The 15,899-nt window shown below is 51.9% G+C and overlaps 1 protein-coding gene across 5 annotated transcripts in view; it reads right to left on the bottom strand.

Annotated features, from left to right (window-relative positions):
- The window catches only part of SHANK3 (SH3 and multiple ankyrin repeat domains 3), a 748,791-nt gene that overhangs the window by 222,962 nt on the left and 509,930 nt on the right, over nt 1-15,899 (bottom strand). For all 5 annotated transcript variants that reach the window (XM_045026870.1, XM_045026889.1, XM_045026909.1 and 2 more), the window contains exon 14: nt 2,252-2,365. In XM_045026870.1, coding sequence (XP_044882805.1) covers nt 2,252-2,365 — 114 coding nt within the window. The remainder of the gene's footprint in view (nt 1-2,251; nt 2,366-15,899) is intronic.

The raw sequence follows: 15,899 nt of genomic DNA, 5'->3' as shown, positions 1-15,899 counted from the left end.
ACTGCACGAAATGAATCAGCACCTGCTTTGCTGTGCTCAGGCGTGCGGCACTGGCCACTCCTAAGATGGGACATTTGAGGAAGAACAGGGGAAGGATGGAGGGAATGAGCCGCACACATACAGCTGCAGAACACGAGACTCTGAGAGCCAAGTGGCTGAGCCAGGACCCCCCGGAGATGAATACAGCCTGGAACCATGGCCCTGAGGCACACAAACTGCTCCATTCACCTCTGTGGGCGTTCTCACGCCCCTGCCCCAGCTCGTGCCATGCCCCAAGCACGCCCATTCTCAGCTCGGTGACCCTCCCCCCAAAGAAGCAGGGCTCACATGGAGAGGGGCTCCAACCCCTCGGAGTGACAGCAGGGAGAGGGGCTTAGACACCGCCAATGGGCAGGAATCCCCTGAGCCCAGCTTGGGAGAGGGGGCAGGGAAAGGGACACAGATCCCAGTACTACATGGCAACAAGACCAGAGGTCCTATGGGGCAGGCTTCCCAGGCCCCAGCACACACTCACATTAGGGGAGAATGTGGGGCTGACATAGCTCCCCCCATGCACCCTGCAACCCAGCCCCGTATCACTCCTCCAGTGTCCCTTCCCCCACCCAACCCAACCCCATTTATCTCCCTCCCTGCAAATATTCACATGTAATTAGAATAGTTTCAGCATCTCCTGAATTTCTGCTCAGACTCCACCCCCCACCATTTGCTAGAGGCAGCTTGTAGCAACAGGTCGACATTTCATTTTCAGATTTCTGCCAAGGGTACGGTTTGAACTTGCAGTGCCTGACAGTGGCTTAAGTCCAGCCACAGCATGCGCCTAAGCCACACAGGTCCCGTGAAAGCTGGCTGGCCTGAAACGCTTGGCTAGTCTTTCTGCATGCATGCACTGCAGTCTGGTGTGGGAGTGTTTAGCACGTGCTAACACAGAGAGCTAAACTCTTCCTTTAATAATGTTTCTATTTTGTTTCCCCCAAGAGGCTGTGGGAACCATGCACTACCTGGGACCAATGTTAGGCAATTGAGATCAAACGAGGGACAATCAGAGCCACAGTTTGAGCCCCTGGTGTGTGCAAAAAACATTGGCAGAATCTGTCAACCTCCAGAACTGGTGGGGGGAGCTGTACCTCAGGAACCCCTCGCTCAAGTGACCCCAAGTTTGGATCACTCCCCCTACCCCACACCCCCATGAGGCATACCACATGCCAAGGCAATCTGAGTAAGCATGTGCATCTTAGCACAATTAGAAGAGTGACCCTTTGAACAGAAAGGGCTTCTCAGTCTGAACTCTAGCAGAGCTGGTGCAACATATGAGCCTTGCAGGATGTTTATCAAACAGTGCAGTCCACGGCACTCCAGGACTCCTCACCAGCACCTGCCACAGCCCTGTGCGCACAGGAAGCCAGCTGCCCGTTTTACACAGCTGTTGGAAGGCTTCTGCCATGACCACACCTCCTTCCCAGAAGGCCCTGTCCACACATGGAGCCTCTTTGGAGGATCAAATGTAACTTGTGTCTTTTTTCAGATGTATGGAAAGCACCAAATGGACTGGCCCCTTGCTAGCCACTTGTGCCGTGCTAGACGCTGTTCCAGGAGGCCAGAGCTTCCTGAGGTGAGCAATTGCTCACTAAGCCAATGTCTGCACATGGCACTGAAGAAGGCACTTGGCAGGGGAAGCAAACCGGCTCCATGTCACGCAGCCGCTTTGCTTTCAGTGCATCCTGTGTTTGAATGGCCTGAGGAAAGCATGAGATGCACATGGGAGTCAGCTTCTTACGCAAGCATAAGCTGAGCCCTGATTAAGGGGACAGAATCCCCTGTGAATCACAGGTTGTATCATACTGACAGCCACTGCTGAAAGCGCTACAGCCACTCATCTGGGGACATCTGAATTATCTCAGATTTGGCACCCAAAAAGCCAGTGGTAGGATTTGAAGCCATTGCCCTGTATGACTAAATGTTCCCCGAGGGCGGCAAGCACATAGGTCACGACACTGAACGTGCTGAAGGTGGGAACTCTGGACCGGGAGCAGCAAGAGAATCACTGACAAATTGACTAGACTGTAACTTCTGTTATTTTGTGGGTTTCAGTTTATGGGCTGGGCACCAAGGGCAGAAGATGGGCAGCCTGGGAGTTCTGTGTAAGTGGAAGTCAGCAAGTCTGAATTGCTGGGGGCTGGACACAGCTGCCTTGCAGAGGAGGCTCTCAGCCCAGCATCTGAGACAGTCACCCTACCCGAGCAGGAAAGCTTACCTTGCCGTGGATCATACTGTCGCATCTGCACTTCCTCAACGCATTCTGCTGGGAACCAACCGGTCCGTCCTTTCACGGTTCCTTCCCAGAAGCCACCCTCACCAATGCTGAGCACTACGGAAAGAGAAACAGACACACGGATCAGAACAGGGAGGGGGGCAGTGCAGAGTACAGAATTACCATGCCCAAGTACATGGTCTGTGGACGTGCACAACCTAGGAAACAAGTCTAGAGTCCGAGCCTGGACACTGGGGAAGGGGCCACCTAAGAGCCCTTGGAAAGGATTGTCTTTTGTCCTTCCGGCCTCCTCAGTTAGAAAGCGAGAGACCCGAGGTGCGTGCAGTGATACGCTTGGAGAGAGAGCCAGGAGCATCCACCCTGTTCACAGGAAGCAGTGGAAGGGAAGCCAGGGTGTTCCAGAGACGTCAGGGGGGGTTTGGAAACAAGATCTCAACATAATGAATGTGTTCAGATGTCTCCTGCGAGGCAGGGAAGCACTGCCAGTATTTTACAAACAGGGAAACGGCGGCACCGAGAGGACACTGATTTTCCCAAAGCCAAACAGCAAGTCAGTCTCAGAGCTGGAATTAGATCCCAGGAGTCTGGCACCCAGTCTCGTGCTCCCTGAACTAGAAAATGCTGCCGCTAAGAGTGCATCTTCCCTGCAAAGAGAGGCCATGCTGTGTTCTTAACTCGAGCTAGCTAACGCAGGTTAAATAGCAGTGAGGCCAAGGCCACTCAGGTTTTAACTCAGGTTACAGCCAATACAGGAGCCTGGGGCTGAACTCAAGCTGCTAACCTGAGTTAAGACCTGAGTGGCCTTGTCCTCGCTGCACTTTTAACCTAAGTTAAGGTACAGTCTAGATGTCTTACCTACTATCAGAGCACTTCAGCATCAGTGGCAAAATCCTCCCAACCTGTCAGGACTAACTAATAACCTTCCCTTCCCAAGTCACCCACTCCCAACAGCCCAGGAAAACAGAGAAGCCTTGAAACAGCTCCGGAAGAGTAGGCCAAGGGCAGAAGTGAATTCCAGAGCCAAGGATCCCTCGCTGGCATCTTGCCAGCAGCCCTCTCCTGATTAAGCCAGGGCACTGGTCGGTTGACACCTCACTGATTCCCATACATTACTGCAGCAACAAAGGCCAAAATCAGTAAAAGTGTATAGGTTGATATCTGATTTGTATTCATTTATTCTTTTGCGTAGAGACTGTCCGGTTTGGCCAATGTGCATGGCAGAGGGGCATTGCTGGCACATGATGGCATATATCACATTGGTAGATGTGCAGGTGAATGAGCCCGATGGCGTGGCTGATGCGGTTAGGTCCTATTATGGTGTCCCTTGAATAGATATGCTGACAGAGTTGGCAACGGGGTTTGTTTCAGGGATTGGTTCTTGGGTTAGTGTTTCTATTGTGTGGTGTGTAGTTGCTGGTGAGTATTTGCTTCAGGTTGGGCGTCTGTCTGCAAGCGAGGACTGGCCTGTCTCCCAAGGTCTGTGAAAGTGAGGGATCATCCCTGCAAACAAAGCCCTTGAGTCTCCTTTAGCATCTCGATTGTCCAGTGACCCCACTGGTTGTTTAGCAGGCTTCCTGCTTCTGATGTACGTAAAAAAAAATGCTATTACTTTTTGAGTCTTTGGCTAGATGTTCTTCAAATTCTTTTTTGGCCTTCCTAATTATATTTTTACACTTCATTTGCCAGAGTTTATGCTCCTTTCTATTTCCTTCACTAGGATTTAACTTTCACCTTTTTAAAGGATGCCTTTTTGCCTCTCACTGATTCTTTTACTTTATTGTTTAGCCACAGTGGCACTTTTTTGGTTCTTATGTTTTTTAATTTGGTGTATACATTTAAGCTGAGCCTCTATTATGGTGCCTAAAAAGTTTCCATGCAGCTTGCAGGGATTTCATTTTTGGCACTGTACATTTTAATTTCTGTTTAATTAATTTCCTCATTTTGGTGTAGTTCCCCTTTCTGAAATGAAATGCTACCTTGGTGGGCTGCTGTGGTGTTTCCCCATCACAGGGATGTTAAAATTTATTATAATATGGTCACTATTAGCAAGCAGTCCAGCTATATTCACCTCTAGGATCAGATCCTGTGTTCCACTTAGGACTAAATCAAGAATTTAGGTTACAGAGAATCCCCCATGTACTCTAATTCAAACCAGCAAGTGACTCATGACCCATGCTGCAGAGTGGTGAAGGGGAAACCCCCCAAGGTCTCTGCCAGTCTGACGTGGAAGAAAGTTCCTTCCTGACCCCAAATATGGCAGTCAGGCCTCCAAGCATGGGAGCAAGACCCACCAGCCAGACACCTGGGAGAGAATTCTCTGTAGTAACACAGAGCCCTCCCCATCTAGTGTCCCTTCTCTGGCTACTGGAGATATTTGCTAATCGCAGTCACAGAAGGAGCACAGGCCAGTGGAGCCAACTCTTCATGCCATCCCCTCCATAAACTTACTAAGCTCAGTCTCCACTGCTCCCCTTGGGAGGCTGCTCCAGAACTTTACTCCTCTGATAGTTAGAAACCTTTGTCTAATTTCAACCCTAAACTTGTCAATGGCCAGTTTATATCCATTTTCTCTTGTGACATCACCACCCCATAACTTAAATGGAACCTCTCCCTCTGTGACATTCTGTACCTTGGGAGAGCGTACTGTAGCCTCCATGTTCCTCATTTTCATATAATCGTGATCTTACAGATAAAGCATGCCTTGTACGGTATCAGGGGAATGGTTAGGATCTGCTGAAAGTCATGTCTCTATCCATGTATGTGTATCATTAATGCATAGGAAGTTATGAGAATTTTGTCGTATGGTGGTCACTAAAACATGCTGTAAGTTGGGAAATCAGCCAGACATTAGCTCCCCAAAGGCAACAGCAAGGAAAGTAACCAACGCCCGGGCAGGGTGTCAAACAACCCATCAACAACCATTGTCCAGCAAGGGAGCTACAATGCAATGACTCACCTGCATGAGGTGACACCAGGGGAATTGCTCAACCTTGCTGGAAGAGACTCAGCAATGCCCCCTAGACATGCCTGGACTTGTGTTCTACAAGCACATGGACTGAAGGTATAAAACAGAGTGGATACGTACTGGGCCCTTCTTCTGCCCCACCTTCACTGCAAGCAACCAGGACACTGAGAAGACAAAACTCCAACACAGGAGACTGGCCCGGGTTTAAGGAACAAACCTGTATATTAAGGACTGCAATATCCAGTGGGGTGAGACAAACGGCTTCATCTAGATGTTGCCCAGTCTAACAGGGTTGACAGTGTACACTGCATGCTTATGTTTTATTTTATTTTGGTAACCACTCTGACTTGTTGTGCTTTGACTTATAATCACTTAAAATCGATCTTTAGAGTTAGTAAAGTTGTTTGTTTATTCTACCTGAAGCAGTGCGTTTGGTTTGAAGCATGTCAGAGTCTCCTCTTGGGATAACAAACTTGGTTCATATCAATCTCTTTGTTAAATTGATGAACTCTCATAAGCTTGCAGCGTCCAGCAGGCATAACTGGACATTGCAAGACGGAGGTTCCTAGGGTTGTGTCTGGGATGGGAGATATTGGCTAGTGTCATTCAGTTGCAAGTAGCTGGGAGCAGCTGACACGGCAGAGGCTGTGTGTGAACAGCCCAGGAGTGGGGTTCTCACAGCAGAGCAGGGTCAGGCTGGCTCCCAGAGTCAAGGATTGGGGTAACCTAGCAGATCACCGGTCCAGATAACACCAGAGGGGAACGTCACATCCTCCCTAGTGTATTTACAGAGAGCAATCGTTTCTCCCCTTAGCCTTCATGTGGTCAGGCTAAACAAGCCAAGCCCTCTCTAAGTCTCATCTCATAAGGCAGATTCTCCATTCCTCTTATCATCCTCATAGCCCTTCTCTGTACGAGTTCCAGTTTGAATTCATCTTTCTTAAACATGGGACACTAGAATTGCAGACAGTGTTCCAGATGCTGTGCCTTGTACAATAGTAATAACACTTCTCTCTTTCTCTCTCTCTGCTGGAAATGTAATCCTGGGATGCGCTGGGTGAGGAATTAGCCTTTTTCATGGCCACACCACATTGGCAGCTCAGTCTCCTGTGATCGACCAATACACCAGGTCTTTTCCCACCATTACTTCTAACTGGTAAATCCCCAGCTTAGAGGAAAAAACTCTTGTTTAGTCTCTCTATGCATGACCTTGCACTTTGCACCATTAAATTTCATCCCACTTCTATTACTCCCGTTTTCAGGGTCGTCCAAATCTTCTTGTCTGTGTAAGGGGGTGCACAGCACGCCCCTGCATACCCAGCCCCTTGGCCCCGCTCCACACAGACTCAGGGACACTCCACGCTGGTGCAACACTCATGCTCTGTATTTGTCCATTTCCTACTATAGACAGGGGATATCTACAGTGGCTTGGCCTGACCCAGGCCTGGTCAGCAACAGAGTAGCAGGCTCCTATCTCTCACTGAGCCTCCCCTCCCTCCTGGTCTCCGTCCCCAACCCCTCTTTCACTCCCTTCCTCCCAGCCTGATAGCTCCTGCCTACTGAGGCTGGCAGGTGCAGTCAGTGATGAGGCAAACCAAGGCTATTTACCCAGCCCCAGTCCATTCCCCGTGCCTGGGGCCGCGGTGGCAGGAGCTGATTGAGGCTGCCCAGCAGCACCCTGCCACAGCCAGATATTCTGGTTCTTCTCCATATTGGCAACACCTCCCAACTTTGTGAATCTGCAAAGTTTTGTGCCAAGGTCAATATAAAAACCGTAATGAAGATTGGTCCCAAGACCGATCCCTGAGGAACTCCACTAGTAACCTTCTTCCAGCCTGACAGTTCACCTTTCAGTGTAACCCACTGTAGTCTCCCCTTTAACTAGTTCCTTAGCCACCCCTCAGTTCTCATATTAACCCCCATCTTCTCCAATTTCTCATGTGGCACTGTATCCAATGCTGTACTGACATCCCGACAGATTACACCTACTACATTTCCTCTGTCTAAAGAACCAGGTATCTTCCCAAAGACAGATCAGCTTGGGCTGGCTGCTGGCACAATCTAACAGTTACCGTTTATCTCCATGCCTTTAATTACTCTCTTTCAAAGTTTGTCCTAAGACCTGGCATACAACTGAGGTCAACCTAATGGGCCTTTAGCTTCCCGCATCCCTTCCCCACTTCCCTTTCTTAAATACAGGTACCATATATGCATTTCTCAAGTCACAGGGTACAACTCCTGAGTCTACAGACTCATTAGAAATCCTGACTGCTGGGCTTGCAATTAGAGCCCTGTGCGGGACTATTGTTATTCTGCTCCCGCTATTATGGCAGCAGGTCCTGTGGGATCCCAGTCCCACTGCAGGGCTCTATACTAGTCCCACGTAGGGCTCTGCCTGCAATTGTATGTGCCAATTCCTTTAATATCCTTGCATAGAGATTAACTGTCCCAGGGCCAGCTCTACCATTTTTTGCCACCCCAAGCAAAAATAAAATAAAATAAAATAAAATAAAATAAAATGAAAGCTGCTTGGACTGTGCCACCCCTTAGCATGTGCCGCCCCAGGCACGTGCTTCCTTCGCTGGTGCCTGGAGCCGGCCCTGAACTGTCCCTCCCAATTTGGTCCCATTAGGGTGTCTGAGTGTGGCTTCCACTTAGGATGTGGTAATTTTTACTTCCATATCCTTGTTCTAATTAGCCACCCTGCCACTGACCCCAAGTTTCCTATCACCCTCATTAAAAACTGAAGTAAAGTATCCATTTAGGTGTTGGGCCATGCCTGGATTATCTTTAATCTCCTCAGTGGGCCCATATGGCTAAAGCATTTTTTACTATTGGTTTTAATTTCCTTTGCAGGATCCAACTCTGCTTGGCTGTCGGCAGTTCTCACTTTATCGCTACACTTCCTGACCTCCAAGCAGCAGCTTTCCTAACTGATCCCTCCCTTCTTCCACTCCTTGAAGGCTCTCTCTTAATAACCTGTTTGAGATGCTTGTTCGTCTAGTTTGGTCTGCAGCCCTTCCCTAGGAGATTCCCCCCCTTTCTTCACAATCCAGGCTCCTGACGGTTTCTGCAACTTTAACCTGAGGCAATGCAAAGCCTCCTTCACAGTCAGATCCGTGAGCTCTTCAGCCTACCCAGCTTCCCCTAACTAATTCTCATCGTTTTTTAAGTTTGTCCTTCTGAAAAATTAAAAAAAGGACTCTAGTTGCAGACATATTTTTGTTTATCCTTCCATTTAGCTTGAATGGAATTAACTTAAAATGAATTAAGCCCCCATGTGAACACTCTCATTCCCAAGAAAGGTTGCCTTATTTTGCTTCTGAAAAAAATGGTTACCCACCTTTTTAGTAACTGTTGTTCTTCGAGATGTGTTGTTCATGTCCATTCAAAGTAGGTGTGCGCATGCCACGTGCACACTAGCCGGAAGATTTTCCCCTAGCAGCGTCCGTAGGGTCGGCCCTGGCGCCCCCTGGAGTAGCACCACTACGGCGCCCTATAAAGGGGCCCGCCGACCCTCCACCCCCTCAGTTCCTTCTTGCCGGCACTCCGACAGAGGGGCAGGAGGGTGGGTATTGGAATGGACATGAACAACATCTCGAAGAACAACAGTTACTAAAAAGGTGGGTAACCGTTTTTTCTTCTTCGAGTGGTTGTTCATGTCCATTCAAAGTAGGTGACTCACAAGCCTAACCTGAGGTGGCGGGGTTGGAGATCACTGCTGACTGGAGCACTGCACGACCAAAGGCTGCATCATCCCTAGCCTGGTGCATGATGGCGTAGTGTGACGATAACATGTGGATGGAGGACCACATGGCCGCTCTACAAATCTCCTGAGTTGAGATCTGAGCCAGGAACGCCGCAGAGGAGGCCTGTGCCCTAGTGGAGTGGGCCGTGACCGGAGGAACAGGGGTCTTAGCTATACGGTAACACTCCCGGATGCAGGTCGCGATCCACGAAGAGATGTGCTGAGAGGAGACCGGGAGCCCCTTCATTCTATCCGCCACTGCGATGAAGAGCTGCGTCGAGCGTCTGAACGGCTTGGTACGCTCGATGTAAAAAGCTAAGGCCCTGCGGACATCCAGGGAATGTAACCTCTGCTCCTCACTGGAGGAGTGTGGTTTCGGATAAAACACCGGGAGAAAAATATCTTGACCCATGTGGAACTGTGAGACGACCTTGGGTAGGAAAGCCGGGTGAGGTCTAAGTTGGACCTTGTCCTTATAGAAGACAGTGTACGGGGGCTCGGAAGTTAATGCCCTGAGCTATCAGGATTACCTGTGCGTGATCCCTGCGAATCTTCAAAATCACCCTGTGTCTCAGGGGGATCGGAGAGAAGGCGTAGAGTAGACCGACCCCCTAAGACTGTAGGAAGGCGTCCGACAGAGACCCCTGACTGCGGCCCAGGAGGGAGCAGAACCGTCGGCACTTCCTGTTTTCCCTCGAGGCGAACAGGTCTAACCGGGGAAAGCCCCAGAGCTGGAAAATTGAGCGCACCACATCCCATCGTAGGGACCACTCGTGACCCCGGAACGAGCGGCTGAGGATGTCCGCCAAACCGTTCTGCTTCCCCGGAAGGTAGAACGCCGTCAGGTGGGTAGCATTGTGGACACAGAAATCCCACAGCGCGAGGGCTTCCCTGCACAGGGGAGAGGAGTGTGCACCCCCCTGTTTGTTGATATAAAAGACTGCCTCCGTGTTGTCCGAGAGGACTGAAACACATCTGCCGGCCAGGTGAGACCGGAAGGTCAAACAAGCCAGGCGAACCGCTCTCAGCTCCCTGACATTGATATGCAACTCGAGGTCCTCCGGCGACCACAAGCCCTGCGCCCTGAGGTGTCCCAGGTGCGCTCCCCAACCCCGATCCGAGGCATCTGTTATCAGGGAGAAGGAGGGCTGAGGGGCAGCGAAGGGGACACCCATGCACACTTTCTGCGGGTCGAGCCACCACCGCAGTTCAGCACCGAGTGGGGAATGGACACCACTGAGTCCAAGGGGTCCCTGGCCGGGTGATAAGCTGTCGCTAACCAGGACTGTAGCGGGCAAAGCCGGAGTCTGGCATGGTCCACCACATAGGTGCACGCCACCATGTGACCCAACAGCCGGAGGCAAACTCGCGCCATGGTAATCGGGGTGCGGTGCAGTCCAAGGATGAGCTCGGAAAATGCACGGAACCTGGATCCGGCAGGTACGCTCTGGCGTGGGTGAAGTCCAGAACTGCTCCTATGAACTCTATTTGTTGCGTCGGAGACAGGGTGGACTTGGCTTCATTCAAGAGGAGGCCGAGATCAAGAAAGGTCCGCCTGATGAACAACACCTGGGTCTCTACCTGCTCCTTTGAGTGGCCCTTTATGAGCCAGTCGTCCAGGTAGGGGAATACCTGGATGCCCTGCCTGCGCAGGAAGGCCGCCACGACTGCCATGCACTTCGTGAAGACCCTTGGAGCAGCTGACAGGCCGAATGGGAGCACCGTGAACTGCAGATGGGCGTCGGCCACGACAACCTGAGATACCGACGGAGTCGGGAAATTATGGCAATGTGGAAATAAGCGTCCTTTAAGTCGAGGGTGGCATACCAATCTCCTGGATCCAGGGAGGGAATGATTGAGGATAGGGAGACCATGTGGAACTTGAGCTTTCGCACGAACTTGTTCAGCCGCTGCAAGTCTAGGATGGGTCTTAGGCCCCCTTTCGCCTTCGGTATTAGGAAATACCGGGAGTAGAAGCCTTTGCCCCTGAGCTCCCGAGGAACTTCCTCCACCGCCCCTGCCTCCGTGAGGGACTTCACTTCTTGAGTTAGAAGTTGCTCGTGAGATGGGCCCCTGAAGAGGGATGGGGAGGGGGGCTGGTGGGGCGGGAGGGAGGAGAACTGGATAGAATATCCCCTCTCTACCGTGTGGAGCACCCATTTGTCCGACGTGATTCGGGACCAGGCACAGTAGAAGGGGGACAGACGTGACCCAAAGGTAGGGGTAGAAGGATCCAGAGTCTCGATAGGTAGGTCGCCCTCGACCGTACCATCAAATAGGGGGTCTACACCCCGATGGTGGTCTCGATTGGCCGGACACCTGGCTGGAGGGGTGGTATTGGTGACGTCTCCTGCCATTTCTGCCCTGCCTGCGCCCCGGCTCCTGGCGAGTCTGTGGCTGGTACGGGCGGGGGGCCGTCTGCGGCCTAAACTGCCTGCGCTGGGTCACAGGGGTATGCAAGCCCAGCGAGCGAAGTGTGGCCCTCGAGTCCTTTAGGCTATGCAGACGTTTGTCCATCTTTTCCGAAAATAACATTTGCCCCTTGAAGGGGAGGTCTTGGATTGTCTGCTGGACCTCATAGGGCAGGCCCGAGACCTGGAGCCAGGCTCCCCGCCGCATGACCAGGCCCGTGGCCAGGGTGCGCGAGGCTGAGTCCGCCGCATTTAAGGTAGCCTGGAGAGAGGCTTGGGAGATCAGCTTCCCCTCCTCCACTAGGGCCGAAAACTCTGACCTCGAGTCCTGGGGAAGGAGCTCCGTAAACTTCGACATGGCCGAACACGTGTTGTGACCATATTGGCTTACAACCGCCTGTTGGTTGGCAATGCGGAGTTGTAGGCCCGTCGTGGAGTACACCTTCCTACCAAAGAGGTCGAGTCTTTTAGCGTCCCTGCTCTTTGGTGTTGACCCCTGAAACCCCTGACGCTCCCGCTGGTTGGCCGCATCCACCACCAGGGAGTCCGGGGGGGAGGGGTTTACAAGTGTTCGTGCCCTTTAGAGGGGACGAAATAGCGCCGCTCCGGTCTCTTGGCAGTAGGGGCCAGTGAGGCTGGTGTTTGCCATAAGGTGCGGGATGTATCCGCTATAGTCTTTATCAGCGGGAGAGCCATCCTGGATGGCCCTGAGGGAGCCAGGATGTCTACTACAGGGTCCGCGTCCACCTCGATTTCCTCAGCTTGGATTGCGAGGCTCTGGGCTGCTCGCCGGAGCAGTTGTTGGAGGATTCGAGTGTCCTGCAGGGCCGGTGCCGCGGCCGTGCCTGAGACCGCTTCGTCCGGGGAGGAAGACGAGGAAATTACATGGAGTGGCCCTTCCTCCAGTGTGTGCAGCCCTTCGGGGTCCTGCGGCACATGGTACTGTGGTTGCGGTGCCGGTTCTGATTCTAAATGCGGCACCGCGACCGGTACCAGAGTCGCCAGTGAGTGGCTTGGTGTATCGGGCGGTGCCTGCGGAGCCCGAACTGTAGTCGCTGCCAGTGCCGCTGCCCGGCTAGGGGGTGCTGAACTAGGATATGGCACACCCCTGCCCGGCGACGGTGCCAGTGGAGGAGGCAGCTGCGCCGGGGCCACCGACGCCGAGGAGACCGAGTCCGACCTTGATCGAGGACCAAACGCCTGGCCTACCGACTGGTGGTAGGCCCAGGGGGTCCAAAACGGCCACTGCGAGGACGGATGCCATTGCTGCTGCCACTGTGGGTAACGCTGGTGGCTCCCCCCCGAAACCGATCTCTTGCTCTGCAACCGGCTGGAGCGGTAGGAGTCTGCCTCTGAGTCTGAAGTCTCTGAGTACGACGACCTGGGGGGAGCAGCACCCGGTGCTGTTGGAGAGCAGTGCTGAGGCAGCGGGGAGCCTCTTAACTGGTCCGGTGCCTCCCTAGTGGCGCGGTGCGGGGAGGGAGGCGACAGCATGGCCGGCTTGCCCCTCGATTGTACTGGGGGACGGGCCGCGGTAGGCAACTCCCTATGGTGCGGGGAGGCCGGCGCCGGGAGGCCCATCAAGTCTGAGGCCGCCTCGAATGCCTCCGGCGTCGAAGGGAGGCACAAGTCTCCGCTGAGGTCCGGGGATCTAGGCCGGTCCAGACTCGACCGCCCTCTCTGCAGTGCGGGAGTCGACGGAGCCGCCGAGGGCTGTAGCCCAGCCTGTCCGCTTGCGCCCGCGGACGGCGTCGCCCTCTGGGGGTCCTGGTGGGGTGACCGTTCCCTCACCGTCTTTCTCTTCTTGGCAGGCACCGGCGACGGTGAGCGGTGCCGCACTGAGGCCGACTTCCTATGACCCGACTCCGTCCGGTGCCGGGTTTTAGACGACTTGGGCTGGGCCCTAAGTCCCGATGCCGGTGCCGGGGCGCTCCGCACCGAGGAAGACGTGCTGGGCACCGCCTCGGCCGGTTCCGGGTCCGAGGGTGGCCGCAGAGCAGCCTCCATCAGGAGGACTCTAAGTCTCTGGGCTCTGTCTTTGAGAGTTCTCGGGCGGAAGCCTCTACAGATAGAGCACAGGTCCTTTTGGTGGCTCTCTTCAAGGCACCTCAGACAAGCAGAGTGCGGGTCACTCTTGGGCATGAATTTCCCGCAGTCCTTGCAGAGTTTAAACCCGGGGGACCCGGGCATGCCCCAGCAGGCGACAAAACTTGGGGGGGGACCCCCCAACTATCAAGAACTATATACAATGAGCTAAGTAAACTAACTATAATGTAACTATATACACGGACTATACACAAGGATAGGACACTGCTAACTTGCTATGTGCAAGAGAAGTTCCAGCTAGCCGTCACCGGCGGTAAGAAGGAACTGAGGGGGTGGAGGGTCAGCGGGCCCCTTTATAGGGCGCTATAGTGGCGCCACTCCAAGGGGCGCCAGGGCCGACCCTACGGACACTGCTAGGGGAAAATCTTCCGGCTAGCGTGCACGTGGCGCACGCACGCCTACTTTGAATGGACATGAACAACCACTTGAAGAAGAACTAAAGTGAATTAAGATCACTTTACCTCTAAAGGACAGCATCCATACAGGAGTTGAAAGCACTTTGGATTCACACCTATAGTTAATCCGTCTTAACTCTGAGTGTTCCAGTGTAGACGTGGCCTCAGTTTCACCATGGCACCACTGGCGGGCTGTGTGCATGTGAGGAAGGAGAGGTTTACAGGAGTGCGATCATGGGCTGCTCACTAGCTGTGTCACTCTGCTCCCCGCTCTCCTGCTGGGCCAGTCAATCCCAGCACACTGGTTCTTCCTCCCATTTAGTATTTGGGCTTCATGTGGATTCACTGTGTTATTCAACCTGAATCTGCTGTTATTTCCTCCCCTTGCAATTGACCTCCCTAGGGCCCTTTGTTTTATTTTGCTGTCATAATGGGAGCAACCGTGCCTCACAGCCGACGTGGTAAAAGCCTCTTGAAGAAAGTGGCTTCTCTTTTCCTGTCCTGAGACAGCATCTCCCCAGCCTTGCTGCTTTATCATGCCCATCCCCACACCTAGGCTCTCCCAGCCCGTGCTGCACCAAGGAGAAAGTTGCAGCACTGCAAGCAACACGGTCTTCTGGAGAGCTTGCCTTCTCAAATTCAAATCCACCTCCTGTACCCCTGGGCAGCCATCCCCTCCAGGACCTGCTGACTCTCGCCTCCTCCTAATACAACACCCTTGGAAGAGTTTAGCAGCTAGAGTTACTATTAGTTAGCATCATTTCTGTGCCCTTCACCATGGTGCACACCTGCCATTACATAACCAACACCACATATTAGCATAACTTATAAACTAATACTGCCCTACCCTAATCCGCGCAAACCCCATGAGGAAGAGGCTTCATACTGCAGGCCCTAACTATGCCCAGACACTGGTTCCTATAGAGAATTAATAGTTCAGCCTGTTTTCTGCTCTAGAGTTTTCCCTGTTAGGGGCCCAAATGACCCCAGTCCCTCCAATTTTATTCACAGATTCCAAGGCCACCAGAGACCCCACTGTGATCTAGTCCCGCCTCCTGTCTAACACAGGCCATAGACCTTCCCCACAAAAATTGCTAGAGCAGATCTTTTACAAAACACAGCCAATCTTGATTTAAAGATGGTCGGTGATGGAAAATCGACCACAACCTTTGGAAAATTGTTCCCAGGGTACATTTTTAATGGTGAGGGTAATTCATGCCTTACTTCCAGTCTGAATTTGTCTGGCTTCAACTTCCAGCCACTGGCTAGTGTGATCCCTTTCTCTGCTAGCCCAAAGAGTCTATTATCTAATATTTGTTCCCCATGTAGATACTTGTAGACTGTAATCAAGTCCCTCCTCTTTGTTAAGCTAAATAGACTGAGATCCATGAGTCTATCAAAAAGCAGGTTTTCTAATCCTTTTATCAGGCTTTCCTGATTGAGACACTAGAAACAGACACTCATATTGAGAGGAACTGATCACAGAACTAATTATTAATATTTGTCAGACACTCTGTTTCCTTCCCCAGACCTGAGGAAGACCTCTGTTAGCTCAAAAGCTTATACCTTCCATCAACAGAAGTTGGTTCAATAGAAGATATTACCTCATCTATCCTGTCTCTAAAAAATAATGGTAACTGAGGTGCCAGGGATCATGATTCAATCAGATTTATAATGTGCAAACAGAACAGAGTCCAAACCAGTGACTGACAGATGAAGTATCAAGTATATGTATGTAAGAGGACTAATTTCACAAGCTGAAAACAATATGAGCCAAATAAGCTCGGAGAAAGAATGTAATCAGAAAAAATATGAATGATAATCAGAAATTGTTTAAGAACACCATACTAGCTGCCCAAAATGCCACATCCAAGGAAGAAGGCCATATTGGTTAAAAGAAACTGGTTTTGAGGAGGAGTGAAGGCAGCTATAAAAAAAATTAATCTATAGTAAGTGGAAGAAACGGGAAGTTGGCCAATGGATAGTAATGAATATAAATCAAAAG

Source organism: Mauremys mutica, chromosome 1 (assembly GCF_020497125.1).
Source record: "Mauremys mutica isolate MM-2020 ecotype Southern chromosome 1, ASM2049712v1, whole genome shotgun sequence".
NCBI lineage: Eukaryota > Metazoa > Chordata > Testudines > Geoemydidae > Mauremys > Mauremys mutica.
This window is presented reverse-complemented; position numbering and strand designations above follow the sequence as displayed.